Source organism: Solanum tuberosum, unplaced genomic scaffold (genome assembly GCF_000226075.1).
Source record: "Solanum tuberosum cultivar DM 1-3 516 R44 unplaced genomic scaffold, SolTub_3.0 scf00058, whole genome shotgun sequence".
Classification (NCBI taxonomy): domain Eukaryota; kingdom Viridiplantae; phylum Streptophyta; class Magnoliopsida; order Solanales; family Solanaceae; genus Solanum; species Solanum tuberosum.
The window spans coordinates 414,586-433,527 of NW_006238982.1; the positions used below are offsets into that span (position 1 = coordinate 414,586).

At 36.8% G+C, this 18,942-nt stretch overlaps 1 protein-coding gene across 2 annotated transcripts; it reads right to left on the reverse strand.

Moving 5' to 3' along the window:
* Positions 1-667: 667 nt before the first annotated feature.
* On the reverse strand, positions 668-8,744 carry LOC102579187 (ferredoxin--NADP reductase, root-type isozyme, chloroplastic). Of its 2 annotated transcripts, none has more exons than XM_015307419.1 (5): positions 8,652-8,744; positions 8,417-8,517; positions 3,029-3,355; positions 2,223-2,442; positions 668-1,424 (listed from the first exon to the last, which is right to left on the reverse strand). In XM_015307419.1, exons 2-5 carry the CDS (start codon positions 8,477-8,479, stop codon positions 928-930), a joined length of 1,107 nt encoding a protein of 368 aa, XP_015162905.1. In that variant the 5' UTR covers positions 8,480-8,517; positions 8,652-8,744; the 3' UTR covers positions 668-927. The 2 variants fall into 2 exon arrangements, with proteins under 2 accessions (XP_015162905.1, XP_006344529.1); XM_006344467.2 differs by having other exon boundaries at positions 8,417-8,473; positions 8,585-8,744.
* Positions 8,745-18,942: the final 10,198 nt, after the last annotated feature.

Here is an 18,942-nt window from a genome sequence, read left to right on the forward strand (position 1 = left end):
TAGTGATTTTCCTTCTTACAGTTATTCAAATCAAGACATAAATTGTTATCTGTTTTTTATGACGGATATCAAAAAGAAAACAACACCCTGATTTGATGATCATAGCCCTATATTTGTAATAGCACTAAGTTTTGTATTTCAATGATTACCAAATCAAAAAAATTAAAGAGATTATTTATATACATATATAATTACCAAATCAAAAAAATTAACAAGATTATTTATAATGTCGATAGAGGAAGTTGATGAAACAAGATTAAACAAAAGAGAATAAGTTCTTTTTTTTTCAATTTAATATCCCGGTCATTTAAGGAGACAAATTAACCAAACTTTTACATGAATTTAGTTGAGTCAGGCCAAATTGACCCATAAGTGGAATCATTCTGAACCCAAATTCGGACATACTACACTTATAGAGACGAATTTTGATACTCCTACGCCATAGGTGTGGTACGAAGAGAAATATTTTTCATCAAAAATAAATAATTTTTCAGTACTTGATAAGTAAATTATTTAGGCAATTTTTCACTTGCAGCGGCTGGCTTTTTTCTTAGGCTATTTAGTAAGGTTAGGTTCAATAGAGGCAATCCATTTAATCATTTAGCAGCTATCCCTACGAAAATGCGCCAATCAGAGACATTTCAAAAGAAATACAGACAGTGCAAGGTAAACTTCCTCAAGTACCAACATTTATTATTTCATTTCCCTTGCAACATGAACAATTTGTATATCAACTAGTAATACAATGTGCCATCTTAACTGCAGCAGTTCAGTTGACAACAATCAAGCACTGATTGGCATCTTAACTGAATATAATGTGCCATCTTAAGCTGCAGTTAAGATGGCACATTGTATAACAACTGCTTGCTAAGTTCAGTTGACAACAATCAACAATCACAAACAAATGCAGCAATTAACATTTCCTAATTAGTAGACTTCAACATGCCATTGCTTGTTCTTTTTGAGTTGTGAAAGCTTCTGCTCCCAGCTCTCACCTCTCTCCTCAGCAACCCTCTTCAAGGTATCCTGGATTCCGGGCATCATACCCTTCAACCCACAGAAATAGATGTGAGCTCCTTCATCCAACAGTTTGAAGATCTCATCGCTGTATTCCTCAATTTTATCCTGAACATACATCTTTCCCCCTTTATTGTTCTTTTGTTCTCGACTAAGAGCACGGTCATATCTGAAATTGCCTGGATAGTCACTGAGATACTTGGTGAATTCATCGTCGTACAGAAGACTATCAGTGTTTGCAACTCCAAGGAAAAGCCAAGCAAGACCATTAAACTTGATTGGAACGGACTCCATGAACATACGACGAAGGTAGCCTCTGAAGGGAGCCACACCAGTTCCAGTTCCAATCATGATGTGTGTGGCATTTAGATTATCTTCAGGTAGAAGCATTATCTTACCAGAAGGACCTGTGAAAAAAATCCAAAGGGTGATCAATGAAGAAGAAAACTGAAACTCGGAGTGTTTCACCAATAAACATGCTGCCCACCAACATTACTAGTATCTAAGAGCTACATGAAATAGCCTATTTAATTGCAAAGCATCACCATACTTAATTCTCAGCAGGGTATCTTATTTAGAAATCAGAAGCGCGTGGTTAGAATTTAGAGGGAAAAGGTGACAGTGTAGGAAGGCCATTGAGTTAAGAAATTCTTTATTGGGAAGTTGGTAACTAAAAGGGTTAGTAACGCCAAATCCAAATCTAGAAGGGGTAAACAACAGACTAATGAAAGGCAAAATTTACTTCCTTTGTCAATAATAGTAAGGAAATCATTAGCTGTACAAATTACAAAATAGGCATTTAAGGATTCATCATATGATCAGATAGTCAAGGTAAATTGTTCAAGAGATAGTGATGAATAGTGATGGACAGTGATGCACTCTTAGGAGAAAAAGGACGCATATCAGCCGTCAATTTGAAAAACACAAAGACAAGGCAAATATCTTCAATCTGTTATGCTGTACTACAACCTAAAGGTCAACTGAACAATATAATTTCCTGCTGACAAGACCACTTTTAACAGTATGCTGCCTCAAAGATCATTTCTTTGTCCCTCTTTTGAAATGTTGGAAAACCTACTCAGTGAGCCAAAATGCAAATGAGATCAGACGTGACAAATTGAGAATGCAATGTATGGAAGACGAGTAGTGTTGGCATGCATAGTCTTCTTTGAATAACAACTGTAAAAGGACTATTTAGATTTCACCTGTGATCTTCACTTTGTCACCAGGCTTCGCATTGCATAGGAAATTGCTGCAAACACCATTTTTGGATGGGTCTTCTTTTCCTGTCTCAGGATCATAGTAGACAGCTCGTCTGACACACAAGCTGGCCGTTTTCCCATCAAAAGAGTCCCCATATCTGGTGGATGCAATTGAATATAGACGAACATTGTGGGGACTCCCTGGTTTCTTGGGGTTTTCACCCTGAAAGATGTTAAAAGTGAGACTCTGAAAGACTGGTGGATGAAGAAATTATACAAAGCGTATACTGAGGCTTGGTATAAATAAGGATATTAGCGTCATGATATCACTTTTTTATAATTTTTGCAACGCAAGGGGGGGGGGGGGACCCAAACTACAAAAGATTCAGGTCAAATATAGTCGGACATAAATAGTATCAATGACCAAAACATCTGAAATGCAGAAGCTAACATACAAGCATGCCAGGGCTAAGACTGGATGTAACACAATACCTTTTTGGGCCCCTTCCATCTATTTTTTTTTTTTTGATAACCGAGAAATCCGTCTGTGACCCCTTCCATCTATTGTGATGTCAAAAGCGAAAAGTAGTAAAAATAACAAGTGAATTAATGGTAATGTCCTATTAGTGACAGCAATGAACATGGTTGTCCTTCAAACTGAGTACACCTAATGGAGATGTGTTTGAAGCAAAGAGGACATGGATTTTATTCAAAATGTTATATAACTGGTCCTATATATTCAAACAGGCCAAAGCAAGAAAGTTTTTCAATGCAATAAAAATAATAGGGAGAATGGAGCCAGAACTTACAGGAGGAACGACACCATAACTTTGTCCTTCCCAGTAAGGAAGGTTGCCATCATGATCAATGACAATATGACAAGTCTCCCCGGGAGCTTTTGGGCCTACAATTCTTTCAACAGAGACAATTGTCGCTGTGTATGGTTCCTTGGGCTTGTAGATATTCAAGGGTGGTTCTTTTGCATCTTCAAGTGATAAAGGTGAAACTGAAACCTTGGCTTTGCTAGCTTGTTGCACTGACATGCAAACTATGTATTGGCTTCTGGATCGTGCCGCTTTTAGATCGATAGATGGCATAGAGATGCATAATTTATCACTGAATGTTAAGCTTGTAGCCTGCGATAATGAAATGGATATCAATTGGGGATAAGAAAACATTTATTAGTAAATAGCACTCTGTGGTTTAGTCAAATCACTATCAAACAGTCATTGAAACAGACAAAACATGTGATTGCATAGATCAGGAAAGACATATTCAACTAAGTGTAGATATCCACCGATGTAAGTAGCTATCAGCCTATCACATCCTACTTTATTATTCTTTCCTCATTAAGTACGATGTATGTTATCGGAGTTCCTAATGTCCTTTGACTCACATGATTTTGTTCTTTATTCATTTTATGGTTTAGTTCATCTCTCTATTTTTGTTCCTTTTCTTGTAGTTCTTGCTGCCCATATACATTTACGACTCACCTTGGCGCATGTTGCATACCCGTCAAATAATTATTTTACTGATGAAAATGGAAACATGTTCTTAGAACAAAGATATATGCACTAGAATTAAGCAAGGAAAATCTAAAAACTGTATGCCACCAATATAGGATATTTTCATGCTGGTACATATACCAATACACTTATTAGCAACAAAAAGACCCAGAAATGAAAAACAAATGTTCTTACTTGGAGACATCTAAATGATTTCAAGACCACAAAGCAGATGTAGATGTATGAGTTAATTTATAAAGAAAGAAACTTTAGGATATTTGCCTATTTGGGATCATATACAAATCAGAATATAAAAAAGACTAGGCTTTGCAAAGATGTGTTGATCAAAGAAAAAGCATCCTGGGTATAGGGAGACAACAGACTCCGCTCTCCACTTTTTTCTCAAGTGATTCTTGACATAACAGCTTAGAGACGGGTCAAAAGTTATCGAACACATGACATCTGCATTTTTTCAGGACTAAGGATATACAGAAGCTGATATCCACAAAAAAATTGAGTGAATATGTAGGAATCAGGCTACTTCCTTGGAAATCACCAGCAAATGCTGAAACTCAGATCATAATATTCTTCATTGGCTTAAATACATATCCCCCCCCCCATCCCACCCCCACCCACATTTGTACAAAATCCCTTTGACACACTCCTGGAAAAGCTTTTCCCAACCATAGTTTTTACACACCTCTTCAGTATTTGATCTTCTTTTTTTTTTTTGATGAAGTAATTAGTTCTATTGCAGGCATCAAGTAGATGCATAATAGTTACAAAAGCTTAGTAGCAAAGGTCAGCTCTCCTTTACATTGTTAATTAAGAGTCAAGGAGCTGACAAAGTTCAGAAATGAATCAGGGGAATCTAGAGGGGATAAATAAACCCAACTATACAAAAACATGAGGCATTTAGCTTATTGGTAGGTAGTTGATATTCCATCAAAGCATCTTCCATTCCTTTCGTTCCAGATACTCCACAAAATGGCTGCAGGTATCATCTTCCAGATTCTCTTGATGGTGCTATCAACTTTCCAGCAACTCCAGCTTATCACAACATCCCTGATATTCTGAGGCATGACCCATGTGAGGCCAAAAAGAGCTAAAAACATACTCCACAAGTATGTCAAGCACCAATGTTGCCGTGAGACATGTCATTAACTCAAAAATGTACTTAAAAATACAGCCCTTCACTGCAAGAATTCAAAAGGCAAAGAACCCAAGGGAAAAATATTCCTGTGACTATCAGTTTCACTTTGACAACTTTTTCATCTCCTCTTCTATCCACCTCTCAATTCCCAAGAAGCAAAACCCAAATACCACAACCTTCCTAAATCTACAAACCCACGAGTAAAACCCATGACCAGTTCTTGTTAACGCCATTAACAGAAAAAAAAAAGTTTTCACATCAATTTTACCCCATGATCGACACACAAAGAGCAGATATTTCATGCGCCATCTGTTGCTCGATCGTTAGCTCATACTCTCTTCACTGCTGCAGCCCTTGCACAACCGCCAGACAATGTAGATTTTCACACCCACAACCATCTTAGTGTACTTCTTCCTTGGAAAAAGGGACCCTTGCCTTGGACAACTTTTCCAGCTCCATTTCTCTTCCCAACCTTTGCAGGATTCAAACAAGTCATATTCGGTCTTTTCTAGCAAAGTGTTTGATTAGTCCCTTGCTCATCATTTTAATATGTCTAGTTTCTCATTAATTAGATCAACCATTTACATTGACAAAAAACACTCTGATTTTTACACCATTGAGATAAATTTTGGGATCAAGAGCGGAAAAAACTCTTGTCTGGTTTTGAAGCATCTTTTCACAAAAAAGAAAAAAAGCATCTCTTTCACAAAGTCAATATACTCAACTTGTGTGCAATGAGGATGAAGGAGAAATGTCAAGGAATTAAGAAGTTGGGACCAACGATAGCAAAGCAAAGATAAAGAAGGAAGTGAAGAATGAGGAACCCGTGAGAGATATTCAAGAAGGTCATTTGGGAGAGTAGATATTGTTGTTCTGGCGATGAGTGAGGTAGAGAAATTTAACTTCTATATATTACATGTGTAAACAATTTTTGAAAATGGAAAGGACTCACTAGGTGATTTTTCTTGGTGGACAGAGTTACCTGATACTTGTTGTTGGTGGGAGGTGACAGGTATCCCGTGGAATTAGTCGAGGTGCGTGAATGCGTGAATGCGTGAAAGCTAGACTAGACACCACGGTCGTCATAATAGATTCTAAAGTTGGACGCTTAGTGTCCATGTATAGCTTCTGGCAAAAGAAATTTGTATTTACTCGTTTCTTTAGTGTGTAGAACATCCGAGTACCATGTAGCTAAAATGGTGTGTATTAGACATAATTAAGGAAAGGTTTAGTGTTTAAAGCTTTTTCCATGAACTAGAGGTGTGTCAGGGATTTCCTTACAAGTTGCGGGAGAGCAAACTATGTGTTAAGCCTTCTTCATGCTATTAGACTTCAATTCAAGAGGAATAAGTAAAAAAGCAAGGCTCAGATACAAAAGGAATTAGTCATGAAATTCACGATCACCCATTACAGGATAGAAAAGGTTAGCATTCTAGGAGCATGGGGATCAAACTAAAGCACATCAGTTGTGATTAATTTAGATCTTTGGAAAGAGAGAACCATCAATATTTTGTCTTATGATCTATACGAGCATGAAGACATAGCAACATTAGTTAAGAGACAATTGTTATGTTTTTGGTGCAATCAAGTATACTCTAATGAAACTGTCTCTATAATTGATGTTTTAGATTCAATTTAGATTTAGAATAGTGGAGTTTTTGGAGTTCATCTGTATATAAGGTTTAGTACTGCCCATGTACTATTGTGTTATAATACAAAGTTACCAAGTTTCAAAAAAAAACATTAGTTAAGAGACAATTGAGCAAGCCTAAATGTACAAGGCACACAAGTTGATTCAAAATATCATTTCATTAAATCTATCAAAATTGTGATCTCAAATGAGCAAGCCTAAATGTACAAGACTCTTATTTACGAGTTATCCTATGAATTGTGATCTCAAACAATGAGTCGTAGTTTGACTCGTATTGAGTGTAGTAAAAAAACATAGGTCAATGGATTCTTAGTTACGAATCATGGTCTCAAACCCCGAGCCATAGTTTGACTCATATTGAGTCGTATAAAAAATTAATTTTGGGATTCTTGTTCATGAGTCAGTCACGAGTCGTGCAGTGACACTACAACTTATAGCCTGACTCATATTGTCACCTGATACATATTTTCTGATTTTTGCATTTTTAGTTCATTTGAGTCTAACCTATGGCGCCAAAGAACAACATCAAACGAGGACCACCAAAAAAGCAAGGCCAACCCCAAGATATGTTCAACCATTACAAGATAAACCTAGTAGCTTTGACAAAATAGAGCAGACACAGCCCATGCCTCGAGCTACTAGGTTGAGAACTAGAGAGAAAGCCGAGGCTCAATCTATAGCCAGGAACATGTCACCACTCCCTAGAATGAAAAGGGATAGGGCTCATTCAGTTAAACTAATGGTGAAAAGTCTGGGTCTGGTGACTCAAAATATGACAATAGAACTTGTGAGGAGAGTTCACATGCCCATACTACCTTTCCGAAAGGAGGAGACAAGCTGAGTTATGGGAATTCAACCTAGCTTAGAGAGGACACTCGGTGGAAGATCCCAAGCATGTAGGCTATACATCAGAAGGACTCGGCCTTGAATTAAAAAGGAAATGTAAAGAGGAGAATCTATGAGGAGCCTTACATACAGACTTTCGGGTTCAATAATGTACAAAAGATTGGGGAGCTATCTGATAAGTATCAGCTCAGTTGGATGAGAGCACCTTGAGCAAGTATAACTCAAAAATGGTGCAAGAGTTGTATGTTACGTACACATCCACATTGAGAACTTGAAAGCTTTAGGGAAAAGTATATAGAAGCAACATGCCTTGGCTACAAAACAAGTTCGAGGTAGGCAGGTGGATATTTCTAAGCACACCATCCCACACTTCTTATTTGTCCCTTAATTTTGGTCCCGATCAATACTACAAAGTATGAATATTGGGCAAATACTATGAAAGATGTGAAAAAAATATCACTAGGGAAGATGCTAAAGAAATTCAAATGGATTGCTAGTATTAATTTAGATCTTTGGAAAGAGAGAACCATCAATATTTTGTCTTATGATCTATATGAGCATGAAGACATAGCAACATTAGTTAAGAGACAATTTGAGCAAAGCCTAAGTGTACAAGGCACACAAGTTGATTCAAAATATCATTTCATTAAATCTATCAAAATTTAAGCTAATTTTAATCAAGATCAATTACATTTCGCACCACAAGAGGGAAAGTAGATGGGAGAGGAATTAAAGAGAAACATTGAAGGAAAAAAGGGGGAAAGGCACATTGACTGTCACAGCCACCAATTGGACTCACGCTACACACTATGACAGAAACCTTAGTCCAACACTCATACAATTGTCCATCAAATATCTGAAGTAAACAGTTATGGGACATGTCAAACTCAAAAACTTCCAGAGACTAGCGAAAAATACAAAACAATTTATTTTTTCTTTTTGTTGAGAAAAACAAACCAAACCCCCTTTTCTGCGCAGTGCTATTTCAGTTCATGTGTTAGGAAATAGAAACTAATAGCAGTGACTATAGATATTCAAGAACCTTAAACGTAGATCTTCGGAAAGAGGAATCCGTTTGGAGAGGAACCGCAACTGACACCTGCATGCATACAAGAAAACATTGTTAAACCCCATGATTAACAAAAGCTACCAACTAAATAAAAATAGAATCTTTTTTAAGTACATAAAGAAAAAATTGAAGTGAAGTGACCTGAGAGATAGCTGAATGAGCCATGATCGGATCAAATGATTCTCTCCTTGTGGGTCTGATTCTACAACTTTGTGGGTAGGAAGATTAACTCTGAAAAGACAAAGATGTAGGAGCTTTTACACCTGGGAAGACGAAATGGGGAAGTTGGCAGGCCAATAGAGGGCTGCTCCATTATATTTTATTTTACTCGTATATACTCTCCATCCACTTTTATTATATTTTTTCTATCGTATTGATATACAAAAAAATTGTAATTTGTTGTATTTTTCGTATAATTTTTTAATATCTAAATTTTTTGTTTAAAATATTGAATTAATGTAATTTAATTTAACTTTAAAAACTAATCTAATTAACTTTTGAAAAATGCAACATGACAATTAAAAATGAACGAATTGAATATAAATCATCAACCAGATGAAATCTACTATTAAATAAACAAGTGTACTACTCTCTGTCCACTTTTAATTGTCATGTTGCACCTTTCGAAAGTTAATTTGACTAATAGTTAAAGTTAAATTAGATTATATTAATTCAATATTTTAAACAAAAATTTTAGATATTCAAAAATTATACGAAAAGTAGTATAAATTGCAATTTTTTACATATCAATATGATGAAAATATACATCATAAAATATTAATCAAAATTGTTATTGTTTGATTCTAAAAATGAAAATTATGACAATTAAAAGTAGACGGAGGTAGTACTTGATTTGATCCTTTGGAGTTCGGCAAAGGACAGATTGATGGCTTTTCAGAGTTCAATTTCAATTATGAGGGTTCTTCTGTTGTTTAAGTAACAATATTATGTTTTGTTTTATTTTAAAAAGGTTCATTTACTACTTAGTATTTAAAGGCAGAATTCATTGGTGGCCTTCTAAAGTTGACATTCACTTTCACTTGGACACCTTAACTAGAATTTCTTCATTTTAGACATCTCATATCATGTCTAACTGTGGCATTTTGACACTATTTTAGCAATCAGTCGAATATATAAGGTGTGTGTAACACAATCGCCAATGACGTGGCAAAGTGGCAAATTCAATAAATACATTCGTCATTAGCCCAAAAATAATTCTTAAATAATGAATTTTGAGTAAAAAAAATGACTAGTGACTCGATAACATATGGCATTTCTTAGCTGAATAATTTTTTAAAAATAATTAACTCCAACCCCTCCTCCACCCAGATTTCTTCTCCAATCCCTCAATGTTCATCTTCTCTCCTCCTCCACCCCCCCTCCCCCAATTCGTCTTCTCCACCCCAACCCCAACCCTTCTCTTCTCTAAAAACAATTTCAATAGAATTTAACTAGTTCTTTAAAAAATAAAAAAGAATTACAAAAGTACAACCTCTTTTGCAAAAACAATGCACATTCAAATTCATTTTACTTACAATTTCAAAAAAAAAATGAATTCTCGCAATCCAAACAAATATTTCCAGAAAAAGTTTATTTGCCATAATTTGTTTTTTTTTAAAAAAAAAAAAATTATGTCGATTTTTCTAAAACTATTTCAAGAAGGGAGAAGAGAAATAAAATAAGAAAAGGTGTTTAAACTTGAGGAAAATTCTTGGCGCTAGAATTCGCTTGTTTGTCTGTGGAATTATGAAATTTAATTCATCATGAAAAGCGCTTAAGCTTGAAAAATGGTGGCTGAAAAATGGAGAAAAATCAGAAAAAAATTTGGCAAAATAAGGCTCTCAAGTGCAGCTAATGGGTGTATCACCCTTAGTATGCCGTGTCACCAAAAAGTGTCAAAATAACACAACGGAATCTGATATGAGGTGTCTAAAATAAATAAACTCTAGTTGAGGTGTCCAAGTGAAAGTTGGTGTCAACTTTAGGTGACCACCGATGGGTTCAATTAAGAAATAACATATGTATAATTAATGCAAACATTACTAATACACTCTACTTAGCATTATTCTTATACACTCTACCAAAAGCCCTAAGAAAAACGTTAAATAGGGTATATTAGTAATGTTTGTATTAGTTATACTTGCATTAGTTATGTAGAGATTATTTCTTATGAATTATTTGGTTTGGTGTATTAAAAATACATAGATTGCATAATTTAAAAAAAATACATTTATTTATAAAAATAACCTTCACAAATATGGTAAAAAGATGTAGAAAAAGTTTTTAGGGGCAATGTTGTCTTTAATAATACTAATAAATGCATTTAAAGCCTTTACACTACTAATATCGTGGATTTCTATGTAAGGGGTTGTTTAGTAAAGCGTATTAGAAGATATAATGCATGCATTAGCTTTGTGGTACCTTGTTTGGTACACATATGAATAACTAATGCTTATATTAGTTATATACTTTATTATGTGTTAAAAGTGTATTACTAATACATGAAAATTCATGGTATTAGTAATGAAAAGGGTATTAATGCATGCATTAAGATGGTTAAAGACCTAATTGTCAAAATCTTTTTTATTGTTTCCATCATATTTGTGTAGGGTATCTATGTAAAAATAAATATTTTTTAAAAAGAATATACAATGCATGCTACTTTTTATACACTAAACCAAAATAGCATGTAGTTATATTCATTTTTCAATCTTATTTCCCCCAAATTTTAATTCAAAGTTTGCATTTGGGAACTCAATTTTCTATTGAAATTTTATAGTTTTTGTGAGAATCAGCTAGGAAATATCTTTGGGAGATTGTTAGGCTCGTTGATTACATGAGTAAAACCCGTAAGTTTCCCTCCCTCTCATCCGTTCTTAGTCTTCAATGGTGAGGTGTTGATCTTTAAGGAGCATGAGTTGTTTGGGCTCGGCTTTGAGCTCAAATTGTGCCCGTATTTGGTTTACGAGCTCCTTGAACCGAATGAGACCTATTGACGAAGTCAATTTCATGATTCCTCATACGGGTGTTTCGAGATCATTTTTGACTCATTTTTAGTCATGTCTTTAATTATTGTGAATCGGGTGTCAGAATATCTATATTGACATCGTGATCTATGGCAGTGATCAGAGGTGGTTCACAAGGGTAAAACTCCAAATTAGTTGATTTTTTAGCGCGCCTGATCAACTTCGAGGTGGGCTACAACTTACCGATCTTAGATTGAGCTTATATTGCTATTTACGTGTTGTTTAGCTAGTTTTGGAGGGCTCTTAATATGTTTCATGTTTAGTTGATAGAAATCCTGCCTTAGCCTTCATTTCGAGTAATTTTGGGGTAATTAAGCATGCCTACCTTATTTGTGATCTTGTACCAAGCCTTGTTGTGAATTCATGTTCTTTTTACTTTTATTCGTGACTTCTTCATAGCCTTATCCTAAGCTTAGGCTAGTGATTGCCTTAAAGGTTCTTTTTGGAGTGGTTATGCCTTAAAAATCCTCTGACGTTGTCTCGAACGGTTCAATCTCCATCTAGACTGATGTAGCAAACTTGAGTCTGATAGTATGGTCTTTCGATCGTTTTCAACTCCTCTCTTAATGGACTTTCATTATAACTCCATATGTTACGGCCCTTGTGTGTTTCATTGTGATTTTGAGCCTTAATTGTTACATTGGATTGCGACTTGAGTTTTGAGCTGAAGTGGGTCCGTTGTGACTCCGAAAGAGGTTTCGTTCTATGGTTTATTCCCGCGTGATAACGAATGAGTGATTATGGAGTCCTACAGAGTATTCTAGCCATAGTTCGAGGTCCAGTCGCATTTCTAATTGCCATTGTTTGAGGTTCGGGTGCATCATTACTAACTGCAGTTTGACGGGTTTGAGTCTTTACGTCTTGTGTTACTAGAGTTCTTTGTGGTGCCTTCGCGGCAGTTCGAGACCAGGATCGACCGTTTTAGTTCTGCGTTATACTTAATTGTAGCTAGGGATATCATTATTATTTCTATGTACTAATCAGGCTTATAGGCTCCATTTGGATTATTTACCTTTCAATTGGGCACGAGTATACCTTCTGAGCTTATGAGGTCTAATTAGGTTTTAGTTAGTTGTTTCACTTTATCACTTTGTTCCCACTAGACTATCGAGGTATATAGATAGATTTTCCGCTGTTGTTACATTCATATGACCCTTAGCTACCATTTATTTCCTCATTTTCATTATGTATTTGCTTTCCAAGGTCAATCGGTCTATGATACCTATTGGATACCTATTGTTTTGGTACTCATGCTAAGCTTTTCATTTGTTTTTCCTGATGTAAATTGAGCGCCAACCGAGAATGTTGATTTCTGTGCAACAACGGGGGCTTTCAAAGATAGAGGATGAGCTAATAGTGTCCCAATTTGACTCATCTCTGTATGTATATATTTTTTGGCTAATCTTTTGTATTCGATACAAGTATGTACTTATTTTTGGTATTTTTAACTAGCTCATTTTTAATATCTTATACCATCGTCCAGTTGGTCGAGTGATATGATCTTGTACTATTGTATATATATTTATGTAATTGTTTCTTTCCGCTATCTATTTCTCTGTTCTATTGTTTTCTTTCCGTTGTTTAAGGGCTTCTACTCGATATGCCCGTTACTCATTACTTTGCGATATGAGTTGGATTACCTACAGGTTGTTTATGGTAGGTGTCATCATGACTCGAGTTTTCTAATCGTGACAAAGTTGATATCAGAGCCCTGAGTTTATCGGTGTCGTGGGTACAAGGCTAATGTCTAGTAGAGTCCTGCGAATCATGCGGAGACATTTGTATCCTATCTTCGGGAGGGTACATGACATCTTTAGGAAGATTCTTTCTTTTGGTTTGTTATCGTGCATTTGGTTGTCTTATTCAATTTCTAAAACCTTACTTGTTTCACTCTTTCACAAGATGGCTTGTACGCGCGATGCGGTGGCCGAGGGTGATGCTCCTTGGCCAGTAGATAGAGCCCCAACTAGGGGTAGATGGAGACTATGTAGTCGTGTGTGAGCTGCAACACCTGCTCAGGACCGGATCAGAGATGTGACGCTTGATTCAGTTGTGAAGCCACAACCAACTTCTATTTCTTAGCAATCGGTAGGGCCTAGACCAACCCAACCACCACCAAAGCCAACTATGCCACCAGAGTTGCAGATAACTAACGTTAATTATTAGTTGTTCTAGGAGGCACGCAACAATCCCAACTTCAACTATGCCATCACCGTAGGTTCAGCCAGCAGTATCGGTTCCTTAGGTTGAGGTGCTACCAGCTCTCCTCGCCACTCAACTAGTTTTCGCACCAAGAGCTATGTCTTTAGAAGAGAAAAAGATGATGAAAATGTTTTTTAGACCGACTCTTCTAAGGTTTTCAAGGGTTTTAGGGGAGGATGTCCATGAGTTTCTGACAACCCACAAGAAGAGATTCTACACCTTGGGGTAAGTGGAGTCGAGGGGAGCTGACTTTATTGTGTATCAGCTTGACAGACCATCCAAGCAGTGTTGGCATTCGTATATGGAGCGTAGACCAGCTGGGTCACCTATTATTTCTTGGACCAAATTTTCAGATGCCTTCTTGTCTAGGTTTATACCGAGGAGCATTAGAGATCGACTTTAATATTAGTTTTCTAGGTTGGAGCATGACGTCAGAGTTCGAGGATAGATTTCACCAGCTCTTCGGCCATGCTACCATGATTCTACCTACAAAGTAGGAGAGAGTTTGTTGCTTCGTCCATGGTTTGAGGCTACAGTTACGGATAAAGACTGAGTCTATGACTTTAGCAAGAAGATCTTTCTTGGATATTGTAGATCACACCCATATTATGGAGGAGCTTCGTCGCTAGGCCCAAGGGGGCAGTGCTAAAAGGGCTCGCCACCCGCGTAGCTATACCAACTCCCATTATAGAGGAAAAGACTCTAATAACCGACCTTGCAAGTGCTACATGTATTAGGGCCAATCTAGTTGACCTGTTTAGGCGACAATCCATGCCTCAGAAGGCAAGCAATATAACGAAGGTGGTTATGGTTTAGGTCAGAGTTTGAGAAGCTCACATTCGGGTTTTTTGGGCAATTGTGGTCGATCTTCTAAATTCATGCTTCTCAGGGTTGTTTTGATTGTGGTGAGCTTAACCACTTCTAGAGAGTGTCCCCGATAAGGGATGAATGTTCCTATTCTATAAACATTTTAGCCAGTTTAAGTAGTAACATCTCCGGCTAGAGGCGGTGCTTAGGGTCAAACTGCAGATGTGGTTATCATGGGGCTCGAGTGGATCATATGTAGGAAGGTCAGAAGGTAAATCATATGCCCAGTTCATAGGTGGATAGGGCCACATTTATGCAGCTCCAACGAGGAGGGAGTATGAGGCATCTAACGTTGTTATCACATGTACGATTCTTATATGCCATCAACCCCCTCATCTTTATTTCATCAGGGTTCTACTTACTCTTATTTATCTATTTATTATGCTTCTTGATAGAGTTTGTGTTCCGAGACTTTATCACCGTTGTTATGCATTTCTACCCCAGTGGGTCAATTTTTAGTAGTGGATTAGGTGTATAGATCATGTTTGGTGACTATCCAGGGGTGTGACACTCGGGCTGACCTTATTGTGTTGGATATATTTTATTTTAATGTTGTCTTATACACTGATTATCCCCTTACCATGCGGTTTTGGATTTCTTCTTTAAAATTATTACCTTAGCCATACATGGTATCCCTCAAGTAGTGTGGCAGGGCTCTTTTAGTCACACACCCACGGTGGTTATCTTTTATGTTCGAGGGCAGAGATTAATGTTCAGTGGATGCTTAGCCTATTTGGCCAATGTGCGGGATGTTAGTAGAGAGGGCCCTACAGTTGATCCAATTCCTATTGCACGAGAGTTCACATATATCTTCCATATTTATTTACTTGGCCTCCTCCCTAAGTATGATATTGATTTTTATATTGAGGTTGATCCATCGTTCTATCTCTATTTCGTCAAACCATGTGGTCCATGTAGAGCTTATGGAGCTAAGTGTTCAGATTCATGATCTCTTAGGTACGAGATTTATTCGACCGAGTGATTTTTCTTGGGGTGCTCTAGTTCTATTTGTGAAGAAGAAGGATGGGTCTATGTGTATGTGTGTATGTGTATAACCTACAGACAGCTAAACAAGGTGGCTGTAAAGAATAGGTACACGATGCCTCGTATTGACGAACTATTTGATCAACTTCAGAGTGCCGAGGTGCTCTCTAAGACTGATTTGTGATCCGGTTACCATCAGTTGAGGATTAGTGCAGCGGACATCCAGTCATTTCAAATCCTTAACCATCCCATATCTAGGTTTTGTTCAAAAACAACCCTTCAACTTCCCCATTATTTTGGAATAGATTTCAACTCTTTTTCTCGTAATCCTTACGCCCAGAACACTATAGTAGCATTGTAAACCTAAGAAAAGCCCTGTGCTTCAAGAATTTCGACAATTAAAGCAATTATTTTTAATATTGCCCAAACTTTGTTCTATTCTGTTCAAATCTTAGCATTCTTCGATGATTACTCATCTATGGTAGTAGAAAGAGTAAGGAGAACGATAATTATCTTGATTTTGATGTTTCTAAGAGAATTGGGATAATTTTTGGGAGTTAAAAAAAGGAAATGGGCATGGAAACCCATTCTCCTCCCTCTTAACTTTCTGATTCGCATGATGTCACTATAACGGGGTTATGGCCTCTATAGCGGGGTCCATTGTAATGTGTACAGTAGAAATTTTGTTGTGGCTTAGTGTGTTTGAATTTTCTTCTTTTCGATAATCTTGGGTATGTGGAATAGGGTAATGTGGCGTCCCTTACGTAGTATGAGTATATTCTTGACTTGTCCAAATCATGCGGTAAACCTCGATAACCGACCTATCTTATTTCCACCCAGGTAGTGATTCATGGATGAATGATGGGTAAATTAGTATCTATTGTAATGATTCCCATCTGTCGTTACTAAAGAGAACCTTGTGCGGAGTCCCAAAAGTCTAGTAGTGTAGTGCAATAATTTATAAAATTTGAGTACATGAAAATCTTTTGGCCAGGCTGATGTCAGACGACCATAGTAGAAGGCTTCCTGCTATGGTGGCGCTGATATAGCGATATGAGCATCTCTATAGCGGGACGTTGAATTTTAACAACCTATTTAATGCGTTGTCTTTTATTTTTCTTCAATTTTTGAAAGGAGAAAATATATTAGGGTTGTTTTAAAAACCCTCCAAAGGCACCCGGGCAAGGGAGCAATGAGGAACAAAAATAACCGTTGAAGGAAGGTGAAAGCCTAAGGATTTTTCAATGCTCATTCATCAAAGGTTGCTTCTGCGGAGTCAAATTGATGGGCAAGGTTCATCGGTTGTTGCTTGACGCCTAGGTAGGCTATGTTTCTTTTAATTGAGTAGTTAGACTTGCTTTTAACGCATAATATCTTGTAGACATTTGTAGATGGCATGTATAGGCCTACATTGGCGGAGTTTAGATGCTAATAGATTGTTGTTAGGGCGGAGATAAATTAATGACTAGGGGCGGTTTCGTAGTTCTTGATTAGCCTTGAATTTCCTTGTTAGGATGGTGGTGTGCTCTTTGTTTTTATATGTATGCATGTCTATTTCTCATAGTGTCTTGATGCAATACAAGGTAGGGAATACATAGGAAGAAAATGTAATGGCAACATGTTGATAATCCTATGCAATGAACTAGTTATATGACTTATGGTTTCAAGTGTTATTGTTCATGGTGTATGTGATTGTACATGTTTGTTTGTTTTTTTGTTGGCTCGGGTGCCATGCCTGGTATAAGATATCCCCATGGTCAGTTTAGATACCACGTGTAGTATATACTAACGGTTGGCTCGATGTACCATGCTTGGTACGGGAATATCCACATATGATTGGCTCGGGTACCACGTCGGTACACTAACTAAGGAGGGCTCGAGTACCACAAAGGTACACTAATAGTTTGATTTGGGTTCTGTGAGAGGAAAAACTATGTCTTTATGGTTCCATAAGTACACCAGATCTATTCTTTCATAATGTAGTTGTTGCAAGTTAGATCCATGAGTGGTCCGGGTTAATTGAAAGGTGAGTTGATTCAAGTCTGACTTGTAGGTGATCATATGGGACACAGTTCACATTACAATAAGTCAGGGTAAGGATCGAGAGTCCGAATTATGCATTACTTGCGATGGTTAATGTATTTTAAGCGGTTATTGATTACTAAATTCTTAGGGGTTATTTTGCATAATTGTTTGGCTATTGAGTTGAGTTTATGAGGACTCAATTCTTTAGTTGTCTAAACTTATTTCTATTAGTCATGATGAACTCGATTTCGTAATTGACTTTGGGTTTTGTTTTATTAAAGATGATTTGGTCTAGGGTGCCAGTTTCATTTACTATTCCTAAAAGGGGCCAGGGAGTTTGCATTAGTAGTTGTAAAAGATGTTGGGTTAGTTGATAGGGGGATAGCTTGGTTGTCATGGATACTAATGTGGTAGAAGGGTTAGGCTAATATTGTACATTATTGTGATATAGCACATAGGCTTGGAAAGCCTTAGGGTGACGTAATTGAGGGCATGGGACTAAGGTGTCATGATATTCTACCTAGGAAGGGTAAGAGGATGTGAATAGAGAGTGGGGGTGGTGTAACTTCCATATTGCATGACTTTTCTGATTATCTACATTATATTGTATGGTAGGTTAGGGATCAATGATGCCGACCAGTATGTGTTTTTGCACTGATACTACACTTGTTATACCCCTTAACCCAATCTGGTTGTAGGGTTAGTGATGTTTCATAGATGCAAACGACAATGATCTCCAATATCTTCCATGTTTCTTTTCCTTATGGTGGGAGTTGTGTCCTATTTTCTTGTATAAATTGTACTCCTAGTAGCTCTTATACATGTTTAGACTAGTCAATTGTAAAAGGCTTTATTTAAAGAATAATGTTTTCGTGAAAGTTTTTGGTATTAAAGAGGTTTTCCTTGTAAATCATTTATTTTCCGCATGTTTTAACCTCTGATTGGGTGGTAAGGGTTCTCTTATATAGGTGTTCGAGTAGGTGTCCGCACGACCTGATGGCTGGATCGTGACATGGGGGTAATGCTTGTTCATGCACAAATGTCTTTCTTAATTTTTAAAGCCATATGTTTAGAAATCTCTTTTTTAATAATTTCGAATGAGATTTAAATTTGGTTAGGTGATCTGAATTTATTTATTCATATTAGGATACACATATTGGTACTTGGAGAAATCGACACTCAATCCTAGACTTGAAATTTAAAAAATATGAGTTTTCACATATTATTTAGCATCAAGATTAGGAACTTGATTATAGGTTTGGGTGAGTTTTGGAGTCTAGGATAGACCTATAGTAATATTGGTGGAGACAGAGTCGTTTATTTATGAATAATGCATATTTGATAGATTGGGAACGTTCTGAAGCTTTGCGAAAGAGAGGCAAAATTTTGAGATTT

Excerpts from the sequence above, each read along its gene's own strand:
- LOC102579187 (XM_006344467.2), bottom strand. The coding sequence starts at position 8,608 with ATGGCTCATTCAGCTATCTCTCAG. Across the intron at positions 3,356-8,416 it reads TCCGAAGATCTACGTTTAAG|GCTACAAGCTTAACATTCAG; the intron begins GTTCTTGAATAT and ends TCATTATCGCAG. Across the intron at positions 1,425-2,222 it reads TGACAAAGTGAAGATCACAG|GTCCTTCTGGTAAGATAATG; the intron begins GTGAAATCTAAA and ends TTTTTTTCACAG.